This window comes from Hevea brasiliensis, chromosome 10, assembly GCF_030052815.1.
Source record: "Hevea brasiliensis isolate MT/VB/25A 57/8 chromosome 10, ASM3005281v1, whole genome shotgun sequence".
Lineage (NCBI taxonomy): Eukaryota > Viridiplantae > Streptophyta > Magnoliopsida > Malpighiales > Euphorbiaceae > Hevea > Hevea brasiliensis.
The window spans coordinates 8,386,266-8,407,620 of record NC_079502.1 but is presented as its reverse complement, the minus strand read 5'-3'; the positions used below and the strand labels follow the sequence as shown (position 1 = coordinate 8,407,620).

Below are 21,355 nucleotides of genomic sequence, written 5' to 3'. Positions count from 1 at the left end.
TTTAATTTAATTTTAAAATTAAAATCTGTATATTAAATTTTTTATTAAAATAAAAACAGAGAAGTTTAATTTTTAATTAAATTTATTAAGTTTTAGATTAAATTAAGTTTAAATTAAAAATTCTAAATTAATTTAAATAATAAAAATTAAAAAAAAAGGTATATTAAACTTTCCCGAAAAGTAAAGGAATAAAATTTAACTTTAAGCTGTAAAATTAGATGGTGTTCATAGAGATTAATTTTACAGCAAAATAAATTAATATATCTTCTAAATAATTTAAGAAAACTCAAGATAGTAAATTAAAAAAAAAAAAATCAATGAATAGATTATGTCACCCATGATTTTGTGGTAACTTACGTTATATTTTAATCAATTCTGATTATATTGGGACCTATAGGCTAAAGGACAGTATTAGCTAGACAGTTTTTAAAGAGCGTAAACCTCTCAAAAGGTAACAGAGACATGCAAAAGTTTTCTCGGACCAGACGGAGATTGGCCCTCTAGTGTTAAGGTGGAAGAAAGCTTGATTGCAAGACCTATCTGTCAAGCAGAAACGAAAGTCGGCCTTAATGATTCGACGATGTCAAGTAGAAAGGACCGATGCTCAACGGATAATGATAATGATTTAATTATTGTTTGCTTCATTTTATTATAAATTCACCGAAGAAAACTTCACTTTTAATTCTACCTCTGCTAGTAATACTAACAGTAAATTCTTTTGTAAGAAAATAAGATCTCAGATTTTGCATTGATCCCATTGATTGTTGGCCTACGAGAGCTTCATTTGCCAGAAATTTGTATAGCAACTTTTAATTATAATGCTAATTTTGTAAGTTCATGCCAAATAAAGGTTCGTTGATCTTTAGCTAATTAAAATTAATTACTATGAAATTTCGTTTACATTTTTTTTCAGAAAGAAAAGGGATTATCTGAATTTAAACTCATAATTTGTTGTATTATGTGACAGACAGTTGCCTGTTGAGGCACTCACCCAGTGACAACCAATGTGAGACCTTGACTAGCCATTTTAATGTAGGCCTTGACAAATAACAATTCATCCCCACTTTTTTTTTTTTTTTTTGGCAAAAATTTACATTTCCTCTTTTGGAGAGTTGTAACTAAATTTTTGAAATTGTAATGAAGATGTTTTTAATCGTAAAAATGTAATATAAAACTTTAAACTTTAAAATTTCATTGTAAAATTCTTCTAACTCTCAATAGTCGACTTATAAATAATACGTAAATATGGACAATCCAAAGTGAGGACAATATGGACAATTTCAATTATTTTTCAAATGTAAAATTCTTCTAATCAATTACTATATATCTAAATCTTATTATCCTATACAGATAACTTTTTTTTTTATTGATTTATGAAGAAAATCATAACCGATTTTGTCACTATCACATATAAGATAGAGAATTATCCACTTTACCACCACTACGAATTGTATAAATCGACTATTGAGAGTCAAAAGGATTTTACTATACATATTTTTAAAATTTAAAAAGTTTTATATTACATTTTTTAGTTTAGAAACAGTTCTATAATAACCTTAAAATTCAAGAACAACAATTAAAATTTATCCTATTTTTATGGGTTAGTGAAAAAGAGGACAAGCTGATGGGCTCAAAGCAGCAAGTAGCAGAGTTTCTCCCATAAGAGGGACTGTAACAAAACTAGAGCAACCCCGCTGGACATCTGCAAAAGTGGGAAGAGGAAGAGTGGAAAGCATAGATTTCTTCATGCACATTTTATAATGTAGACATGCTCGTTTGCAGCCAGCTTAACAATGGTTTCAAATAGAAGGTTAACATTAGCATATCAAGTTGATAGCCATTTCCTTATCTAATAAAAAGCTTTTGGCATTTGTAAACAACAGAAGATGGGAATGCAGTTATCCTTTACAGGGGCCAGATTGACAACTCTACATGCAGTGATTCAGTAGTCTCTTTGTGCATTCCCCCCCTTTGTGGTTGGTCGGGAGAGAAAAAGGAAGCAAAAGAATTGGAGTGCATACGTGAATGAATGGGTTATGAAACTTGCAAAGCTCTAACTCTTGCAGTCAATTCTCTAACTTGGCTCCTCAAACGTTCAGGATTGCAGAAGAAGTCAACAAAAACACGGCGTTGAAGTCCAACCTCCTGGGAATGATGTTTTACAATCTACATGGCATAAAGAATGTTGATGAGAATTTAAGTTTGCAATTCAGAGACTAGTACCCAGAAAAGAATAACAGAATTATTGAAGAATTTTTATGCTTTGTATCTTGCACAGCATTAATTAGTTATACATGGAACAGTAAAAGAATGAAACAGCAAGAATTTATCTATGCCAGAATGGAGAAATTTCACTGTACAAGTTTTCTTTTAAAGCAGTCAGAGGTGTATCTGTGTTAGCCTAAGAACTGACATCATGATCTCTTCTTCTCTTTTCTTTTAAGTTTCTTTATTAATATGAGATGCTAGATATAATCACTCTTTATTATCTTCAAAGTCCTTGTATCCAAATGCGCTTTTTGTGGTCAAATACATTGCTGGAATACACTACCCAAACTTGGCATTTAGCAAGTTAATTTAATTTAGAGTGGTCCGACAAGGAGATGCATCTGTTTTCCAAAAATTTTGAGGTGGATGATAAGAGGAGTCTGCGAGTTGCTCTTATACCATATAACATTCAAATAAGCGCACTAGAAGATCATGTCAGGAATCCACCAGTGCAGAAGTACTGGTCCAATCACTGGAAGAAATTAACCAGCTAAACGATAGTGACAATCAAACTAAGATTACCTCATTCTTTTTACAGTGTTCGAGGGTGACCTCTTCAACTGCAGCAGAGAGTTTTGCATTTATCTTTTCCATTTCATCAAGCTCCTCCATTAATGGCTAAAAGAGCAGCACACATCATGGAGCAAATATACCAAATTAGAATACAGAAGAATCACACACAGGAGACATTAAAATGAGCATGACAGTGAGTGTAAGATAGAATAAAATAAAATAATTTATCAGAAGTGATATTCTAGTGGGAAATTTTAAAACCTACATCTAGCTGAAAAATGTTACTAACTATTCCTATCATTTCATTTAAATCCCTGTAGCGTCCCCAAATCCCTTTTTATAACCAAGCACATGAAGGCAATCTCTCTTCAAAGGCAACCATTCTAAAACTACTCTAAAATCGTAACAAGAACTGTGAGGACTCTTGCAAAGGTAGAAACTGAATTTTCAAACAAGGCCAGTTAGTTATGTTGAGAGTAGACCCACCACAAGCATCCTTATGATGAGTTGAAACAGGTTGGCATTCAAGATTTACATTAGACTCCATTATTTTCAACGCAGGTGATTTCCCTACGTCAAAGTCAATTTGGTTCCAAAAGCCTCAAGAATCAGATCTAAGTTTTCATAAATAACGAGCAAATTCATTAAATAAACTGGAACATATTACTTCATGCCACAGTTCAAAATTAGTATTTAATTAGAAATCCCAATGAAGATTTTAAATTAAGTAGAACTAAAACAAATTATACGAACAGCAATTTCAGTAACGGAAAGGGGATAAGCAAAGTGGGATTAGCCTCGTTGCATAAATGTTCCACCAAAAACATATTTTTATATACCTAGGCTCCATCATAAATGATGGTAAAAGTGTGGGAGATGTCAACCACAGAATTAAACTAGGAAGGGTGACGTGAAGAAATGTGACGTGAGTCCTATGAAATCACAAACTGCCAGCTAAGTTGAAGCTTGAAGGGAAAGTTTTTATAAGACCGCACAGGTAGACTAGCTGTGAATGCATGATGTGTTAGGCAGTTAAGTAACATGCATACAAAATTTGCATAGCAGAAATAAGAATGTTAAAATGGATAACTATTAATCTTCTAAATTCATCATTGCATCATGAAAATTTCTGATATAAAGAGTTATAAAAGCCTAAACTACCAAAAGCATGCAGAAAACCAACAACCAATGAACATAAAAATAAGTGCAAGTAACAGCAAATGCAGGATTAAATAAAGTGATGAGAAAGTCATACACGCGGTGTCAATATTGGCTGTGCAGTTGTTGAAGATGCAAATAGTAATTGCTGTAAACTCTGAATAAGTGTGCACCTAAAACGCATAAGCAGATAAAAAGGAAAATGAGAATCTGTAATAAATTGTGTTTGACATCACCATAAATATTTATAATTTTAAAATACCAAAATTTGCAACTACTTCTCAGCTGATATGCCAAATGGTTTGTAATGTCAAGTCCAAAGAATTCATGATTCCAAAAAATATCAAATGATTTACACACTCAAACATCTTAATTTTGAGCTTTCCAATTTTGTTGACTATAACAGCCACTATCCTCTTGTTTCTAAAACACAATAGTAAAGAACAAATGCTACATTCAGTATAAGAGTGTCAAACGTGCTCAGAAACATAGTCTCTTTCTGTTATCTATTCTAACCTTCATATATAAATAAGTGTGTGTGCATATTAACAATCTGAAATAATAACCTTGATAGGGTTAAAAGATATAAAAAATAAGGTCTGTAACATGAGATTTACATGAATTTAGACAAAAATTACATTTATGATTGAATGTGTTTAGGTGCATATCCACGAGCAAAAGCTCAATACTCCATTGTTTTCCCCTTGAATTCATTGTCAACTAAAAGTATTCTATTAAATAAACAGTAGATCTATCCAAAGGAAAAATGATCTAAAAAGAAGCCAGATAGTATTGGTAGAACATGTAAAATCCTCATGCAACTCCCTGGGGATAATTATAGCTATCTTTGTCAAAGGCACAGAAACTCTTAGGGTGATTGTTATATTTAATGAGAACTTTGTATTTGCAAATGTTGCAACAGCAAAATGAGCACAGCACTTGGTAAGGAAGAACCTTTGTGGTTAAATTCCGATCAAAGAAGAAAAAAAAAACAAAAAATACATAAGGAAACAACGAAAGGAAATTTTTTACATTTAGAAGTACTATTTGGATGCTTTAGTAAAAATATGATTGCTCACAGTTCATTAATGCATCTATTTCTGTCTTCTGGAAGAGCATTTTCAAGATCAGCCTGTAGGGTCATCAAGTCAGAGTGAAGAGCAGAAATCTGCTGTACAATGCCTGGAGCTGATACGTATGTTGATAATCCAGCTTGAGCATCTAACATAAAAAATAAATAAATAAATCTCGTCACCATGCAAAATCTAACTGACATAGTAATTTATGAATTATAAAACTGAGTAAAAAATGCCATATGGTGATTACTTGAATGAATGCTTAGAAGGTCTCTAACACCATGCATAAGAGTATCCTGATCATCCACTGCTCCTTGTTCTTGTATATCAGATGCAGCTTGAGTTAGTGCTAGGCAACGACCCTATAATGATGATAGAATGTTAATAAAGAAGAAAATGAAATGTCCAATATAAGGGATCTCCATGATCAAGTAAAAAAAAAAAAAAAAGAAAAAAAATTCAAGGTGATTTTCTTATCACATTTGAAAAATCAACTAAAAAGCATGTACAGACACATGCTCATTTACCATAATGTCTTATCCCTAATCATGCCTACAGACCTGCAGCAGCCATACACAGGAAAATTTTAATCCAATCCCTTACTTGGTAAGCAGTGGTTGTGGTTCATAACATCCCAAAATGACATCAATTTAGATTACCAACACGTATGGTTATAAGTAAAATGTCCAGAGAATGGCAGTCTAGAAAATGATAGATGTAATGATCTCCTTCTAAAACTTAAAATAAAAATAAAATAAGTTATTAAGTGTACCACTCTGCCTTTAGTTGCTGACAGGTACCCCTGAAGCTCCGACTCGATAACTTTAAGTAATGAATATGCTCCAAGCATGTCCTTTTTTTCCAACTGACAAGCTATTTTTAAGAACTGATGCCTTGCTAGCTGATTGATTAGATGATTTATATACTGCAACAAGAAATTAAGATTGTGAACTTGGCAAACTATATCCAGATCCATTCAAATTATACATTTTTTTTAGGATCATTGTAATGTTAGTGCAGAAGAAGCTGGTAGTCTTATGTGATAAACTAACATTCACAAATTGCACTATCCCATGGTGTGAAATTTCTCTGAGTTAACATAAAACCAACTGAAAGTATATTTACAACATTATTACATGAATTTAACAAAAAACATTGCTTCTGAATAGGGATAAAATGGAATACAGGCCCTGAAGGGAAAGAGAGGTTAAGGCATGAGTGTAGTAGGGATACTGCTAGAGCTAATTAACTTTAGAATTAGCAGTCTAGCAAGCTATTATTTGGAGAAGAAAAGAATGAAAAGATATTAACATATGAAGTTCACAACAGTACCGTTTTCTGTCGACTAATATAATATTCTTGTCGCATGACCTTCAGATCATAATCGCCTACAAGTGTATAAATTTACACCATAAAAACTTCAAAGAAACACTATCAGAAAAATAAAAATAAAATACAGAATCATTACTGTCTGTAACAGTTGTAAACAGGAAAGTTACAAGCCAATACCTTGCAAAATATACGTGTCTTGGAGTTGAGCCAGCTCCCAACAAAGATCTGGAATGGTCTGAAAGTTTGAGATTGAATCATTAGAATTAATATAAATAAGCAGTTAAGAACAACCCAGGAAAGATCATAACATAAATTTCATAGTCCGTGTCTAAAAATGAGTGAATTGAGCAAGGGAATAGACACATGTAACCATTGGGCAGGCTCCTGTTGTAGTTACCAACTTTTCCTCTCTTTCTTTCTTCTTCCTGTGGCTGCTGCTTCTCTCTCTCTCCCCCATTTTCCGTCAACCATCACTTGGCCCATATCTTCAAACACAAACACAGTTTGCAGCCTTTCACAACTTCTCAAAGGTTGATCAAATATCAAATCACCGCCTATTATCCCACCAATAAAACAATCAGCTCTTGATTGACTACTAAACTCCAAAAGAGACTCATTACTGCTATGTTATGCTCCCATTGCAAGAAAACTTGTGCCCCACATTGAAAGAATGGGATTTCAATGTGGGTATATATAGACTTGGACTCTCCAACCTCAATAGCTAGCTTTTGGGGTATGGTTCTCCTAAGTTCATATTAATGGTATCAGAGCCGTCCACTATGACTCCCAGTTGCAATCATGCAGCACAGGTGGTGACGCCAGAATAGCAGTGTTCTCCCGGGGCTAGATCAAGCTAGCGCAAAGCCAGCCAGCATAGGTGCCAAGGCTGCGAAGCATGGTGGAATGTTACGATCCCATTGCAAGAAAACTTGTGTTCCACATTGAAAGGATGGGATTTCTATGTGAGGTATATGGACTTGGGCTCTCCAACCCATAGTTAATTTTGGGTAATTCAATAGGATATATTAATATTGAAATAATACTTATTATATTGAATATTAATTTAATTTGATTATATTGAAATATATGAGCTAAGTTTTGTTAAGTTTTATTATCTAATTATCTTACAATTTAATTTGATTGGGATACACTCTTATTTAATTATAATTGTAATATTTATTATATTATTGTACCTATGTAGTACTTATTAAAATTAAAAATTATTAATTAAAATAGACAAATTGGGCTCATCAATTTTAATATATATAAATATATATATATATATATATATATAATTATCATATTAATATTTTTAAAACTAGACAAATTAATTGCTAGATAGAGGCATAGAGTCCAAACTCCAGAAGCTTCTTGCTCAGAGACGTGTTATGGAGAGTATTTGTCTCCTACTCAACTTCATCTTCATCTTCTTTTTCATCCCATCCACTTCAAATTGTTTCCTTTCTCCTCCTATCCTTCATGCCTTTTTGTTGATGGTGATGATTCTGTGTGCTCCCAAGATACAGATTTTTCACAATGGTGATTTTATTGGTTATGATTTGAGGCAGAAGCATTGTACCCACTGTTGAGAAGAAAAATAGAGAAAAAAATCAATATTTGGATTACGATTCTTCAAATTCTTTGTATTTCTTCCCCTTACTTCAATTTTCCCCTTTGATTTTCTGTTCACAGTGATGCTTGAGTGAATGGGCTAGATTTGGATCTGGAACGCGGTACCCAGGTGAAGGTGACGAATCTGGTAACTATGCTCCAACCTCAATAGCTAGCTTTTAAGGTGTGCTTCTCCTAAGTTCATATCATGCCATCTAAACATGGCCAATCCAGCTACAATCAATTAACCTTAAGGTTATTCACCCTACTACCAAGTGTCCACCTTTACACTTGCAAATTCACAATCCACCTAATCTCCAAAACCATCAATGCCTAAAGCCATCCTTCTTATTATTGTGCATTCTCTCTAATCCCCACAACCACCAGCTACAAATGCCTCAATTTTGGCCAACTTTGTTTGAGTGGACATTTACCATGATTCTTCAATCCGCCACCAAGAACTACATTCAACTTCAGTCACTCCCACTTGGCTCTTTATTGGGTTATCTTATTGTTCACAGTTTATCAAATTGGTACTAGTAGTTAATTATGTGCATATAACAATCAGAAGTTTCAAACAAGTAAATAGTTTGTGTTGATAGATCAAGGATTCAAATTAATCATCAATCATTAGGGAACTACGGTTTAATTTGCCCTAAAACAATTGAAACATTCATTTTTTTAATTAATAAAAAAGATTTTCAATGTTAAGTATGTAAGAAATAAGTTAATAACCCCAATCTATCTCTATGTAAGACTGGGAAAGATGGCCAATAGTGGTATCAACCTTACTAGTTGGACCATTATATAATAAATAATCAAGATTGTGAAAGAGATTGGGCGCAAAAATGACTTTGTATTGGTCAGATTTGCAACTGTTTCAGAGAAAATTAAGGATATAATTGTGTAACAATTGGAAACAGGAATCATCTAGGAAATCAATACATGCACAAACCTCAGATAATAATTTCTCTTCTTTGTGATGAAGATTTGAAAGTTCCCCCACCAGTTCAGCATGCTTTCTTCTGCTCATTTATAATAAATAAAAATGTATAATATGTAACAACTAAAATGAATAACATGCTAAAATACATTTTGAAAATAGGAACAAAATGCAACCAAAATTGGAATTATTGAAGTTATAAGATTTAACCAGCTAGCACGATGTTGCAGGTTTGTGTATCTGAGCCAAGGAACATTCCAGCTTCACAAAAACATGACATTATCAAGGCAATTTCTTTCAAGAGAATTAAGGATACAAGTATACTATCACTTGGGCTAAACAAGCTAGAATTAGGGAATGTTCTGAATGGATGCTATCATGTCACTCTTATTCTATTAAATGGTTATTTTCTATAAGGTGGGTGGAAATTCTTTTTATAAGTGCAATAGATAACCCATAGAAAGTGGGAGAAGGCTGGGAAGGTATCTATGAATGGTGAAGTCTTCTTTACTAGTTTAAAGTAGAATAAAATGAATCTAAAATTGAATGCCAAGATTTTTGTAACTATTAAGCCGGAACAAAAACAGAAACCATGTTTATGATTTGATAGACTAAAAGAATTTTCGTGACATGAATGCACTATGGTGTCAGTGCAAAAATTTCAATGAGCAAAAATTTCAATGAAAGTCCAAACTCATTTCTTAATTATGAAAACTCCAAATAATGAGCAAAAAATTTCCTTTTCAGTAAACGGCAGATTGAACTAGTGGTAACCATTTGTCTTTCAAATATCATGGAAGCATTTGAGGCATTGACAAGAAAAAGGTAGCAAGATTCTAAATGACATTATTTACAAGAGTGATTGATAAACTTCATCATATGCATGATAACCTGTTTTGTCATATCATGACACAAAGCAGATATAAGAGTATAAGTTCAGATTTAATAATTTCACCTATCGGCAATACAACAGCACCAAATCAAACAACATACATAAAATAGATTTAAAACGTCATTTAAGAACTTCAAAAAGACATCTTTGATATAGCTGCATATTCTACTTTTTTCCCCATGTGACAAGAACTATAAAAAAGAAGGCTGCCTAACTTACTCCCAGTGCACAAGGATTTAAGGTAGGAAGAAAGGTTTCAAAATTTACATGCAAATCACAAAAACTCAAGATAAAAATTTTCCAATGACTTTTGAACAGAGCTGTAAAAATTAGAAGTTATCATCTAATGGAAAAATGAGAGAATATGAAACATGAAAAGTTTACCTAAGAGTGTGAAGATCAAGATGAATGTGAGCTTCATCTGAAGTTATTTGAGATTTAAGTGCCATGAGAATAGCTTGTTGCTTAGCATTCTCAACCTGAGCTTCAACCCATTGTCTTTCACTTGTTCCAAATCTGTCAATTTAGTCAACAGCTTATCAACAATTTGAATTAAACAAAGCAGCAACCAAATATCATCATCAAGCACTAAGAAGGGGCTCCAACAATTGACCTCAATTTTTTTTTCACTCACCTAATGTAAAGAGCATGATCAAAAATTAAACACGGAAATCATTCCCAGCACTTCTTCTCATGTGTGTGTGTGCATGTGTGTGTGTGTGTGTGTGTGTGTGTGTGAGAGAGAGAGAGAGAGAGAGAGAGAGAGAAGCAGAATAAATTGGCAAACAAAATGTATAGAATAGCAGTATAATATGCTACTTAACTACTAATTCCAGATGCACATACTTCTAAACCCATGTCCAACCTATATGCTTCCTGTAAAGTAAACTTTGCAAGGGAAGTCGAGTTGCACTAAGCATTAAAGATTAAAACTTCTGATCTTTAGTTTCTTTGACAAGAATGATTCACACCACCTAAAATTTGTATTATCTTGACTAGAATTGAAAAACTATCCTAAATTAAATTAAAACCTGTACCACTCCTATCAACCTGTTAATTGGTGGCGCAATTTCCATTATCAAGTAAACCAAGATAATTTCAAAGATTATAGGAACAAAAAAGCAAAAAGAAAAAAGAAAAAATACAAAGAAAGTTTTGGAGGAAAATTAATTTTAAAAAATTATGAAAACAATACATACATGGATCGAAGCCTTTGCAACTCAGATACACGTTGGTGATGAGATTTTTCTAAATCTGCAGCATTGAAAACCCAACAATTAGGTCATGATCATAATAAATAATCTGACGCTCATGCATGTTCAAATCGAGGATATTAAATTGCAATTAAGTATCAACATAAACGCATCAATGCAATAACACATGGATGGCAGGATATCACTACATTAGCAATGTTGCATATGTTATTTAATAGCAATAATATCCATGTTCATGCGTTTCAATGCTCATGCACTGAAATTTTAATATATTCATATTGGAAATAAAATAAGCAGCAAGGTAGCAAGAAGAGGCAGAAACAACTCAAACTAAAAAGAATAGAAGCAAAAGAGAAGAATACCTCTTACTAAAATATTTGAGATGTCATCAAGACTCACCCACGAACACTTTGATTTGCCCTCCTCAGCAACAAGTCGAAAAGGACCCTGATTATACTAAGATATTAGCACTATCATTGCAATAATATCCAAGACATATCCTTCTGTCTCAGTTGAAAAAACTTATGATTCTCAGTCAGAATTATCAGGGTATGGAACATGATGCTTAATGATGAAAGTACAAAACATGTACAGAATATATTGAGCTAAGTACACAACACAACTCCACCAATTAAAGATTTGAACCCCAACTAAATCAAGCATAGCCAGTCCCAAACCCAAATAAAGGAGAGTTGCAAAAGGTGACAACCACCATAAAATTGTCACGTCCTTATAATTAATCTTCTGTACCTATCAATGGTGTTTGAGTTAGTATGGTTATGTCCAAGTGAAGAATGTTGCAATAAGCCAATTTAGAAGAATGAGCACATTTCAATTTCAATTATTGAGCAAAGAAGATGAGAGATAAATAAGACTGACATTCATTAATATACAGTAATGCAAAAATACACAGTTTTGTTCCTCTTATCTTTTAAAAAAATATGATATCTGCATTGAGAGAGACTACAGAAATAACATTACTATAATTAAAAATATGCTTCCATTTGAAATCATTTAGAAATGAGAAGCACTCAATAGAAGCTTTATCTACACCACCCCTCTGGCACAGATATCTTTCTCATCCAAATTTAGGGAACTTCAGTTTCTACCAGAATATGGAGACAAAAATGGCTTCAAAGTTCTCAGAGAATGAAAGTTCTCTGCATCTACATACCGTGTCCAGTTGCTTAGAAAACCACTGGTTTATTTCCTTTATACAAGATGAATCTCCAAGCAAGTACGGATGAAAATCAGAGTAAGCTAAGTAAATGCCATCCTCTGCAAGAAATGTAGAAAATATAATGGTAGCGTCACCAAAGGAAAAATCAAACAACATTTTTCTTTCATGCGTATGTCTGCATTTTTTTTTTTTTTTTTTTTTTTTGTTACTGTACAAATGTTGTGTTTCAGTTTTTTTTTTTTTTTTTTTTTTTACTTTGAGAGAGAGAGAGAGAGAGAGAGAGAGAGAGAGAAGATAAGAGTGACAACATGGGCCAAATGTCACCATGATCAGACTAACAACAAGCCCCACATCTACCAGGTAAATTATGCTGAACAGACTAAACTAAACACCAATCCTCATATCTGACAAAAAAGACTTCAACTTTAAGTTGACCATGTTTATCCTATTTACTGATAGGACTAAACAAAACTTATTATGTTTCAAAATGAAAAATTTGGGTAGTGAAGTTCACATCTCTGACATAATATACTTTAAACAAAAGAAAAAACAGCAAAACCATTGATAAATGTCAAATGGTGAATATGAGAAGTGTAAAAATAAAAAGGAAAATAATACCATCCCCAGAGTGATAGTGAGCCAACTCTTGTGCCGTAGATGCGATCCTTCCAAGAACTTCATTCATCTATATGAGAATGCAAAAAATAAAATGATAAAAATATATAAGCAGCAACTTGCTACAAGCAGTCTCCTCTGATGAAAAATTTGTGCATAGATGCACTAAATACAGAAACACGCAACTCAGAGAGAGAGAGTATTATAACTAAACAGCTATAAATTTAGCATATCTTTTAGTTCCATACCCGTAAATTTCGTGCTGAAAGACTATCATCTATTGATGTAAGGTATCCATTGACAGTAGATGTTGCAGCAACTCGAGCCCGTCTCCCTTGAATCAAAGCCGACGCCTGGCCAGTGAGCATATCAAATTGCGACTGCAGGTGCCTAAGCTGTCTCTGCAATTCTAAAGCTTCACCTTTATATGCCAGAGTTGCATCCCTAAAGGTGAATAGAAATCCATCAGTACTGGAAGCAAAATGCTAAAATGCAAGATCAAGCTTGAATGTTAAAACTATTTATTGAACCTTAAGCATGACATCAAATGGTACATTCACAACTGTTCAATGCTTCAGTTCTCTTACTTTGAAAACTCTGACTCCAACTTAAGCATAAACAAAGTGCATAACGCAAAAAAATTTATCATGCTTAACATTATTTCATTGTGTCCAACATCTAAATATTTTTTTCACAGAAACTAAAACTGATACAAAGTAAGAGTTCAAAACAGAACATGCATAGAAGCTATAAACCTGCCCACACAAAATCTCAGAATCAGTATCTTCACCTCCTAATTTAAAATTTCCTTATGTCAAATGCGAGAGCCATGCTATATGCTGACTAAACAAATTGCTTCCTCAGCTGAAAACAAAGAGAAGCATGCAAAATGCATCTAATTGCAAAGAATTCCAATCAAAGCCAAATCCTGAAGATATTATCTCATATTTCACCCTATTGACATCCATTCAAGTTTTATAATTCATCAATAATGTGTTTTGTAAGCTGTGAAATATGTCATGAAACATGAATCGAAATTCAAAAGGCATGCACAACACCAACCACTCTCTCTCATGCCCCTTCCTCAATTGCTACAAGAATTGCATGAAGATAATAGAACCAAGACCATAAATTAAGATACAAAATCACTAACAGATTACTATGTCAAAACTCAAAACAACTTCCCATATCATCTAACTGAGCATGGGAAAGTACAATTTAATAGCAATAAGCTCTGAGAGAAACACGAGGGACAAAAATGAAAATTACCGTATATCTTTTAAACTTTCTTCAGCTCCAAAAACTGCTTCCTGATTGTCTCTGCCGGAAGAAAAGGCTGAAATGCTATCATAAGCAAAGTCTAAATCTTCCCCCTGTTAGTCATGATATATTCGACTTATTTAAAAAATGTATTTGGCTTAGAAAACCCTTCAAAATTGGAGCTCATGATCAACAAGAGGAAAGAGTACATAAAACATTGCCCTCTTTGCGAGTGATACAGTAAAAGGAGAGTCAATGGTATCATGAGATTTGCTCTTTGTGAATACTTGTAATGACCTACCATCACTGCTCTCTATGCCATTACAAATATGAAGAGAATTTATATAAATTACACTTTCCTAGTCAAAAATTAAGTCAAGAAAAGAGACAGAAGAATGTTATAAAAGAAGAAGCACGAGAATTTTACCTCCAGTAGCCTCCCTTCTTGCAGAAACTGCTCATACCTGGACAACACAAGTCACAAGCGAAGAAATTACAGGCTTCAGCTATCAAATTGAAGGAAAATGCAGATATTGGTTCCTCCGTGCAGATCTTCCAGAGCATATAAACGAAATTTTAAAAAATAATAATAAATTAGAAAGAGAGGAAGAGAGGGAGTAGGTTAATAACTGGGAGAGCTCGGAGAGAGTGAGGACGTTGGAGGGGCGAAGGCTGGAGCAGATCCAGTCGAGGATGGGGCGTGCGTCGTCGTATTGGAAGGGCCACTCGAAGCTGTCAGGGTCCAATGTCTCTGCACCTTCGTATCCCAATTCAGCCAGTAAGGAGCACAATCGAGCTCCACTCATTTCGATTGTCTCTCGTCGATCAATTAGTTGGAAGACGACGATTGTGCACGGTGGTTGGGTTAACAAGAGTATTTTTGGCGCCGGCCTGATTGAAAATCAGGCTAGTTTTTGAAGGTGGTGGAATCCGTAATCCTCTACGTGCTCGTTTCTTTTTACAGTTTTACTTTATTCACATCTTTTACCCCCTGAGCCATGACTCAACACATTTCGAATTTTGTGCATTTCTACTTTCCCCTTTTTTCCTTTTTTACCCTTTGCTTGGATCTTAATTTGCATGCAACTGCTCCATAGGGCGTTTGATGAGGGTCATTGAGGGTTGAGGATGAGGATTGATTGGTTGTTGGTAAAGAGGATGGAATTAGATTTAGGGTTGCCGGAGATTAGGATTCCTCAGTGGTGGGAATGCAAGCGTAGGTTTCAGAGAGGAGTGGCATATGTAGAGGAGGTTGAGGAAACGGAGATTCGATTTGAAAGGGAAAGTAGAAATGGAAAAGTGAGATTGGAGTTGTGCAGTGCACAGAGGAAGAGAAAGGTTATCACTTGGAGTGAGCTTACAGAAGAGTAAAAGATAGGATTTTATTTATTTGAATTGTTGGCAATGGTTGGGTTAGGGTTCTTAATATCTTTTATTTGTTTTAGCGTTCTTTAGTTTCATACACAGAATTGATGGATTAGAGTTAAGATTTTTGGCGTTATTGAGCTTCTGTGGCTTTGATGTTCTTAATGTTGTTGAATTTTTTTATTTTTTAATAAATTTTTAAAATTAAAAAATATAATAATTTATTTAAAAATTAAAAAATATTTCTAAAAAATTAATATTTTATTACAAGATGTTAATTTGAACATACAGGAAAAATTCAGGTTAATTTGAAAAAAAAATTTAAATAAACTTATTGGAACTTGATAAGTTATATGGACAATTTAAATTTTTTTTTAATAAATTATAATTTATTTCTTATAATTTATTTTTTATTATTATTATTATTTACAATCGGTTCTCGTGATGGATACGGTTGCTGGATTTCAGTTTGTATCAATATCATCTGGCGGATCAAAATTCTATGGACCAGTTTTACCTAAATGTGTAGGTAGAATCTTCAATTACTGTTCTCTGCACATGTGATCAATTGGTTTTTTTCTGACATCTGGTAAATGGAATTGCACCCTTGGAGATGCATACCTTCTTTCGCCATAGTGTCTGTTTAATATTATATTAAAGGGTTAAAAATATTTTTTTAAATATAAATATTATTTTAAATATTATAAAAAAAATAATTTAAAAAAATTATTTTTATATTTTTATATTTAAAATTTATTAGATTTAATTTTATATTTTTTTATATTCTTTAATTAATATATTTAAAAAATAATTTTTTTTAATAGTAATGCCAAACTCTTGCCGCTAAATGCTCATGTTGCTGGCAGAACCTAGAGCTCTGGATCGGGTAAAGAATGGATGGGATATGATTGATTTTTCTATATCCAATTAGCAATATTTTTTATTAAGAAATAGTTTTTCTCTTGAATGTAATGGGGGTAATCCAAAGGTCCTGTCAAATGAAAATATCAAACTAGAGGATAAACATTTTCTGTATTAGTGTCTTACAACTTAAAGGAGGGACCAAACTATGCTTCATGCTTTCACTTTATCACAAGTAATGATTATAAGAAATTATATCTTACAAGCCTTTTAAGCACCAAGGAAAAAAATATCTTAGAGCAATTTCATTTGACTAGGTTAAAAATGTTGCATAATCCTTGCATTATCAGATAACCTTTTGCTCTGGTTTCGTGAAACAACCATCAATCAGTGGATAGCCACAATTTTCAAGAGCCAAAAGACTTGCTCCTCCAGCATATCTCCATTGTGACTTTGGCATTAAAGTTCAAGGGCAATACCCCTTTGCATAATCATTCAGTCCCTCTCATCAGCGAAATATCTTTGGGTGTCAAAAGGCTGGTTCCGGAAATTTGGATTAGGTAACTCAGAAGGTATTCCCCTATTCATTGGAGCAAATGCTGCAATTGAAAACATAAATATATGGGAACCGCAGTCATATAAGATTTGAAAAAAATAAAATCATGCAGAATCCGCCAGGCCTAGTTGTTTCATGAATGGACAACAACAAATACATAACAAGAACTTAAGAAAACTATGCAACCAAGTGCAGAAGAAAAAGAAAGAGTCCTTGACATGGTTGAATGGAATTAGCTTCTCCCACTCAACCCAGCACTTTGTACTCGACACAGTTTATGTCATGACACTGGTCCCCTCAGCTCAATAAAAGAATTCAGTTCTTATAAACCAGATAGTATCAAGGATCTTCTTTCTTTTAACTAGGGTTTTTGGTTCCCCCTGAATAAATAAACTATTTATACACTCAGGATTACCTCAGCTTTTATAAGATTTTATTAATAAAATCTTGAAACCTATTAAAGAAAAAAAAATCATTCAGCACATTAATCAATACCAAACAACTCCACAAGCACACTTCGGAAAAGTGATTGTACCAAGTGAAATGTAAGTCAGTGTATGTAGAAAAAATTACTACACAATGGATTGCAAAAGTGAATAATTGTGCTCCACACAGAAAAATTCCCCTAAAAGTGTCATTAAAGAAGCCTAAAGGCGTGAAGGGCTCTCGCCGAGGTGAGGCACACCTCTTTCAAAGTAACGTTTATTTTTATTTTCTTTTATTTTTTAGGGCTTATTTTTTCTCTCCTCTTCTCTCCTATTTCTCCCTAAACCCTATAAAGTGGATTTAATTAATCTTTTTTTAATTTCATTTCCTTTCTATAACCTTATTATTTTTTGCTTTCAATCTCTTATATTACATATAGTGCAAATAATTTTTTTTTTCTTTTCAATACACTTTTTTAAGTGTGTGTATACACACACACACACACACGCTATGGCGCCTCACTTCAAAAAGGCATTCACCTCACTTCTTGCTTAAGGCCATAGTTTACCCTATCGCCTCTGGCCTTAGTAACACTGCCCCCCACTCAGAATACATTATAAATTAAAAGCATAAGCTGTATCCTTCCACATACTTCAAAAAACACAAAAAGTTGTCAGGTGAATTGATACAGGTGATCCTCAAGTAGACATTACACATGCACACATAAACCAGGCTCTGTGATTTTTAACACTATTATACTAAGCTCACAGATGCAACCTTGGACTGCCTAACTGACCAACAAATTCATTGAGACATCAATTTCAAACTGTCACTAAGTGTTTCAGTTATTTATACAGCCTTATAAGCCTGATTCTTTCATCAATTTAGCCCAAGGATCTAAATTAAGAAATAAGAAACCATAATATAGAAACCTATGCACATTGAACTCACCTTTCTCTGCCATTCTTTTCTCTCTATCATATTCAAATTTGTCCCGAATTTGATTGACCTTTTCCCATGTATCACCTTGCTTATTTCTCCCAAAACCTTGATCCTGCATTCAAAATCCAATCAGCTACATGGAAAAATCAAACAAAACCATGCTAAAAGCATCAAAAACTTTCAAATATCTTATAGTGTATAAGTTTAGACATGTAAATAACATCACAAAGGTATGGTCTCCAGGATTACACACTATTTCAATATTTACAAAAATACAAATCCATTCATAAGCACGCTTTCTGGTATTGCAATAATTCTGGCAAACTTCTAGAGGTTCACTGTTTCCATAATATTACATTGGATTAATTTAATACAAACAGTGAACAACTGAACTAAATTGATACAATCATAGATACCTCAAAACCAATCATTTGTAAGTCCATCAGCTTAATATATATATATATATATATATATATATATATATATATATATATATATATATATATGTCATTCAACCTCAATTTGGAGTCAGCTATATCTCCTAGAACAAATTAATATTAGATAAATGTATTTACTTCAGCTTAACCAAGTTTAATTCAAATCAGAAAATTTATCATCGGAGTTCATACCTTCATTTCCTCAAATCGCTTGCTCCTGCAACACAAACAAAATATTGAATGATTAGGCATCTCTAATAAAAACATGTGACCTTGTTATAAACCACTAAAGTTTTAATTATACATCACTCGTCAGGCACATGTCCCAATCCTCTTCTCCCACCCCCCAAAATAAAACCATAACAATAATAACAATGAATATATAATATGATATACTATTATAAAAAATTTTTAACAGGTTGTTATTGGATCCCCCCTTCCCCTGCCCCAAAAGAAAAAGAGTATCAGATAAAATTAAAAATAACATTTTTCTTGTTACATAGTGGCTATTTAACTTCCATATCATTCTCACTTGGCTTCCTGTTATAAATGGTCAGAAAAATGTTATAATTAAATCTCTAACTGTTTAAAAGCCAAAACCATGGTTTTTTGTGGCAGCAAGTAGTTTTTGACTTTTTTGTATATAAGGAGGTATCTTTTTATTTATTTATTTTAAGAATTGACAATAAGATCTAGAATATACTGCACAAATAATCTTCTAGTTTACTCCACCCCCAAATACATTTATATATATGACACATTATCCGGAAAGCTATTGAGGTATTGTAATAGCAAGAGGGTAGAAACTTGCTTCAACAAACCTATATGGATTAAAATCTTTATCATCATCCTCAGCAGATTCGTAGTTGGCATGATCTTGGGCAATTTTTTTAGAGTAGCCCTCATCCCAGTACAGCCTTTCCCAATTTTCTCGGAGTTCCTCATATAGTTCCATATATCGTTTGCACCAAGGCTCATGCTCCTTCAAGCAAAATAAATACATTAGGACACAAAACAAGTTCATCTTCCATTAAAAACTCATACTCACCCGGCGGATGCACATGCAATATACATTCTTAAATCAGTATTCCTGCTAGAATACCTATTCTTGCCCCAAATTATAAGAAATGAACAGGAACAAAGCAAGTGATCAATAGTGTTTCAACTCATTCTAGGCAATGACGCTTCAATCTCCTTTTGCATATCTTAAAAATGAATCAATAGGTGCCACCACAATGTCTAGTGCCAGCGCTACACAGATTTCCATACAAGCTCTGGGTGTAAATTCATACTTGATACAGTTTTCAATCATTCATCGTTGTCTATTAGCAAAAGCAAGTTCCTTTTATTTTGAATTATACCCAGCAAAATTCTTATAATAAATAACTACCATTTCTCTTAATAGTATTATTTTTCATCTCACAGAATCAAAATCATAATGATCTCAGAGATGGAAGCAATTGGAATAGCATTTGTGTTAAAAAAAAAACCAAAAAAAAAAAATCCTCAATCAAATGAAGCAATTACAAAATTTCTAATCTAATAAACCAAAAGGGAAAAATTCAAACGCTAAAAAACGAGAGAAAATAAAGAGATGAAAAATTGAAGACTTACCGATTCCTTGAGAACGAGGCGAGTACGGCGCATAAACTGCTCTCTGAGCTGCTTACGGCGCCTGTTGGGGACGTTGTCTCTGGGAATAACAAAGCGCTCGCGTGGAGGCACGTGATCTCCGATCTCGTGCATCTCGCCGTCCACTATCCACCACTCAGACTTCTGGTCGGTCTTTTTCGCTGTAAAGGCTGGCGACTTGGAGCGGCGTCTATTTGGACCGGCATCGGTTCTGGCGTACCTAAGCTGGTAGGCCGCGAACTGCAGGCGAGGGCTTAAGCTCTTGAATTGTTTTACAGGGGAAAACATGGGAACCGTCGGAAAGAAGTTGCAGTGGCCACTTGCTAGGCCGCTTTGGAGTCCGTGGATATAAACCCCACCTCCATGGGTTTTTGCGGTGTGGTACACAAATTCGAAGTTTCAATTGAGAAAATGATTTTTTTTATTTCTAAAAAAATTTACATAAATGAAAAAAATATATTTAATCTCTATTTTAATAAAATTATATATTTTATCTATATATTAAAAAATGTTAGTTAATTTTTATATGTTTATTCTATTTACACTAGTTTTTATATTTTATTTTCATTCATTATTTGGTCCCTAAAAACATTTTAAATGTTAATTTAAATTTTATTTAATATTTATCATTTAAAAAATACAATAATATAATTTTACTATTTTAAAATTATTAAATTATTTAATTTTCACGCCACTAATTTCTCCTTTGAATATATTACTAAAAAAAAAAAAAAAAACTTAATTTAAATTAGACAACGGATGATGTTGGTTCTTATCTCGGACTCCCTTCCTATGTTGAAGGAAATAGAAGTATTTGATTTTGTTGAGGAAAGGGTTTGGAAATGGCTTCAAGAGTGGAAGAGCAAGCTGCTTTCGAGGCTGGTAAAGAAGTTCTATTGAAATCAGTAGTGCAATCAATCCCGACATATGTTATGAGTGTTTTAAAGCTCCTTAAAGATATCTGTACTTCCATTGAAAGGATGATGAATTCGCTTTGGTGGGGAAGTGGAGATGATCAGAGATCGAGTATTTGTTGGATGGCTTAGGATAGGATGTGTACGAGTAAATAAGTTG

The 21,355-nt window shown here is 33.3% G+C and overlaps 2 protein-coding genes across 2 annotated transcripts; both read right to left on the bottom strand.

The window, feature by feature from the left end:
- Positions 1 to 1,726: 1,726 nt before the first annotated feature.
- Positions 1,727 to 15,557, bottom strand: LOC110647950 (AUGMIN subunit 3). The gene is made up of 18 exons (XM_021802006.2): positions 14,693 to 15,557; positions 14,490 to 14,526; positions 14,072 to 14,175; positions 13,051 to 13,246; positions 12,806 to 12,872; positions 12,182 to 12,285; positions 11,370 to 11,454; positions 10,993 to 11,047; positions 10,178 to 10,309; positions 8,914 to 8,983; positions 6,525 to 6,582; positions 6,348 to 6,403; positions 5,788 to 5,940; positions 5,266 to 5,377; positions 5,019 to 5,160; positions 4,037 to 4,112; positions 2,791 to 2,886; positions 1,727 to 2,166 (listed from the first exon to the last, which is right to left on the bottom strand). Exons 1-18 carry the CDS (start codon positions 14,866 to 14,868, stop codon positions 2,035 to 2,037), a joined length of 1,851 nt encoding a protein of 616 aa, XP_021657698.2. The 5' UTR covers positions 14,869 to 15,557; the 3' UTR covers positions 1,727 to 2,034.
- Positions 15,558 to 16,426: 869 nt separating this feature from the next.
- Positions 16,427 to 20,687, bottom strand: LOC110647954 (uncharacterized). The gene is made up of 5 exons (XM_021802009.2): positions 20,264 to 20,687; positions 19,471 to 19,631; positions 18,842 to 18,866; positions 18,222 to 18,324; positions 16,427 to 16,887 (listed from the first exon to the last, which is right to left on the bottom strand). Exons 1-5 carry the CDS (start codon positions 20,567 to 20,569, stop codon positions 16,784 to 16,786), a joined length of 699 nt encoding a protein of 232 aa, XP_021657701.2. The 5' UTR covers positions 20,570 to 20,687; the 3' UTR covers positions 16,427 to 16,783.
- Positions 20,688 to 21,355: the final 668 nt, after the last annotated feature.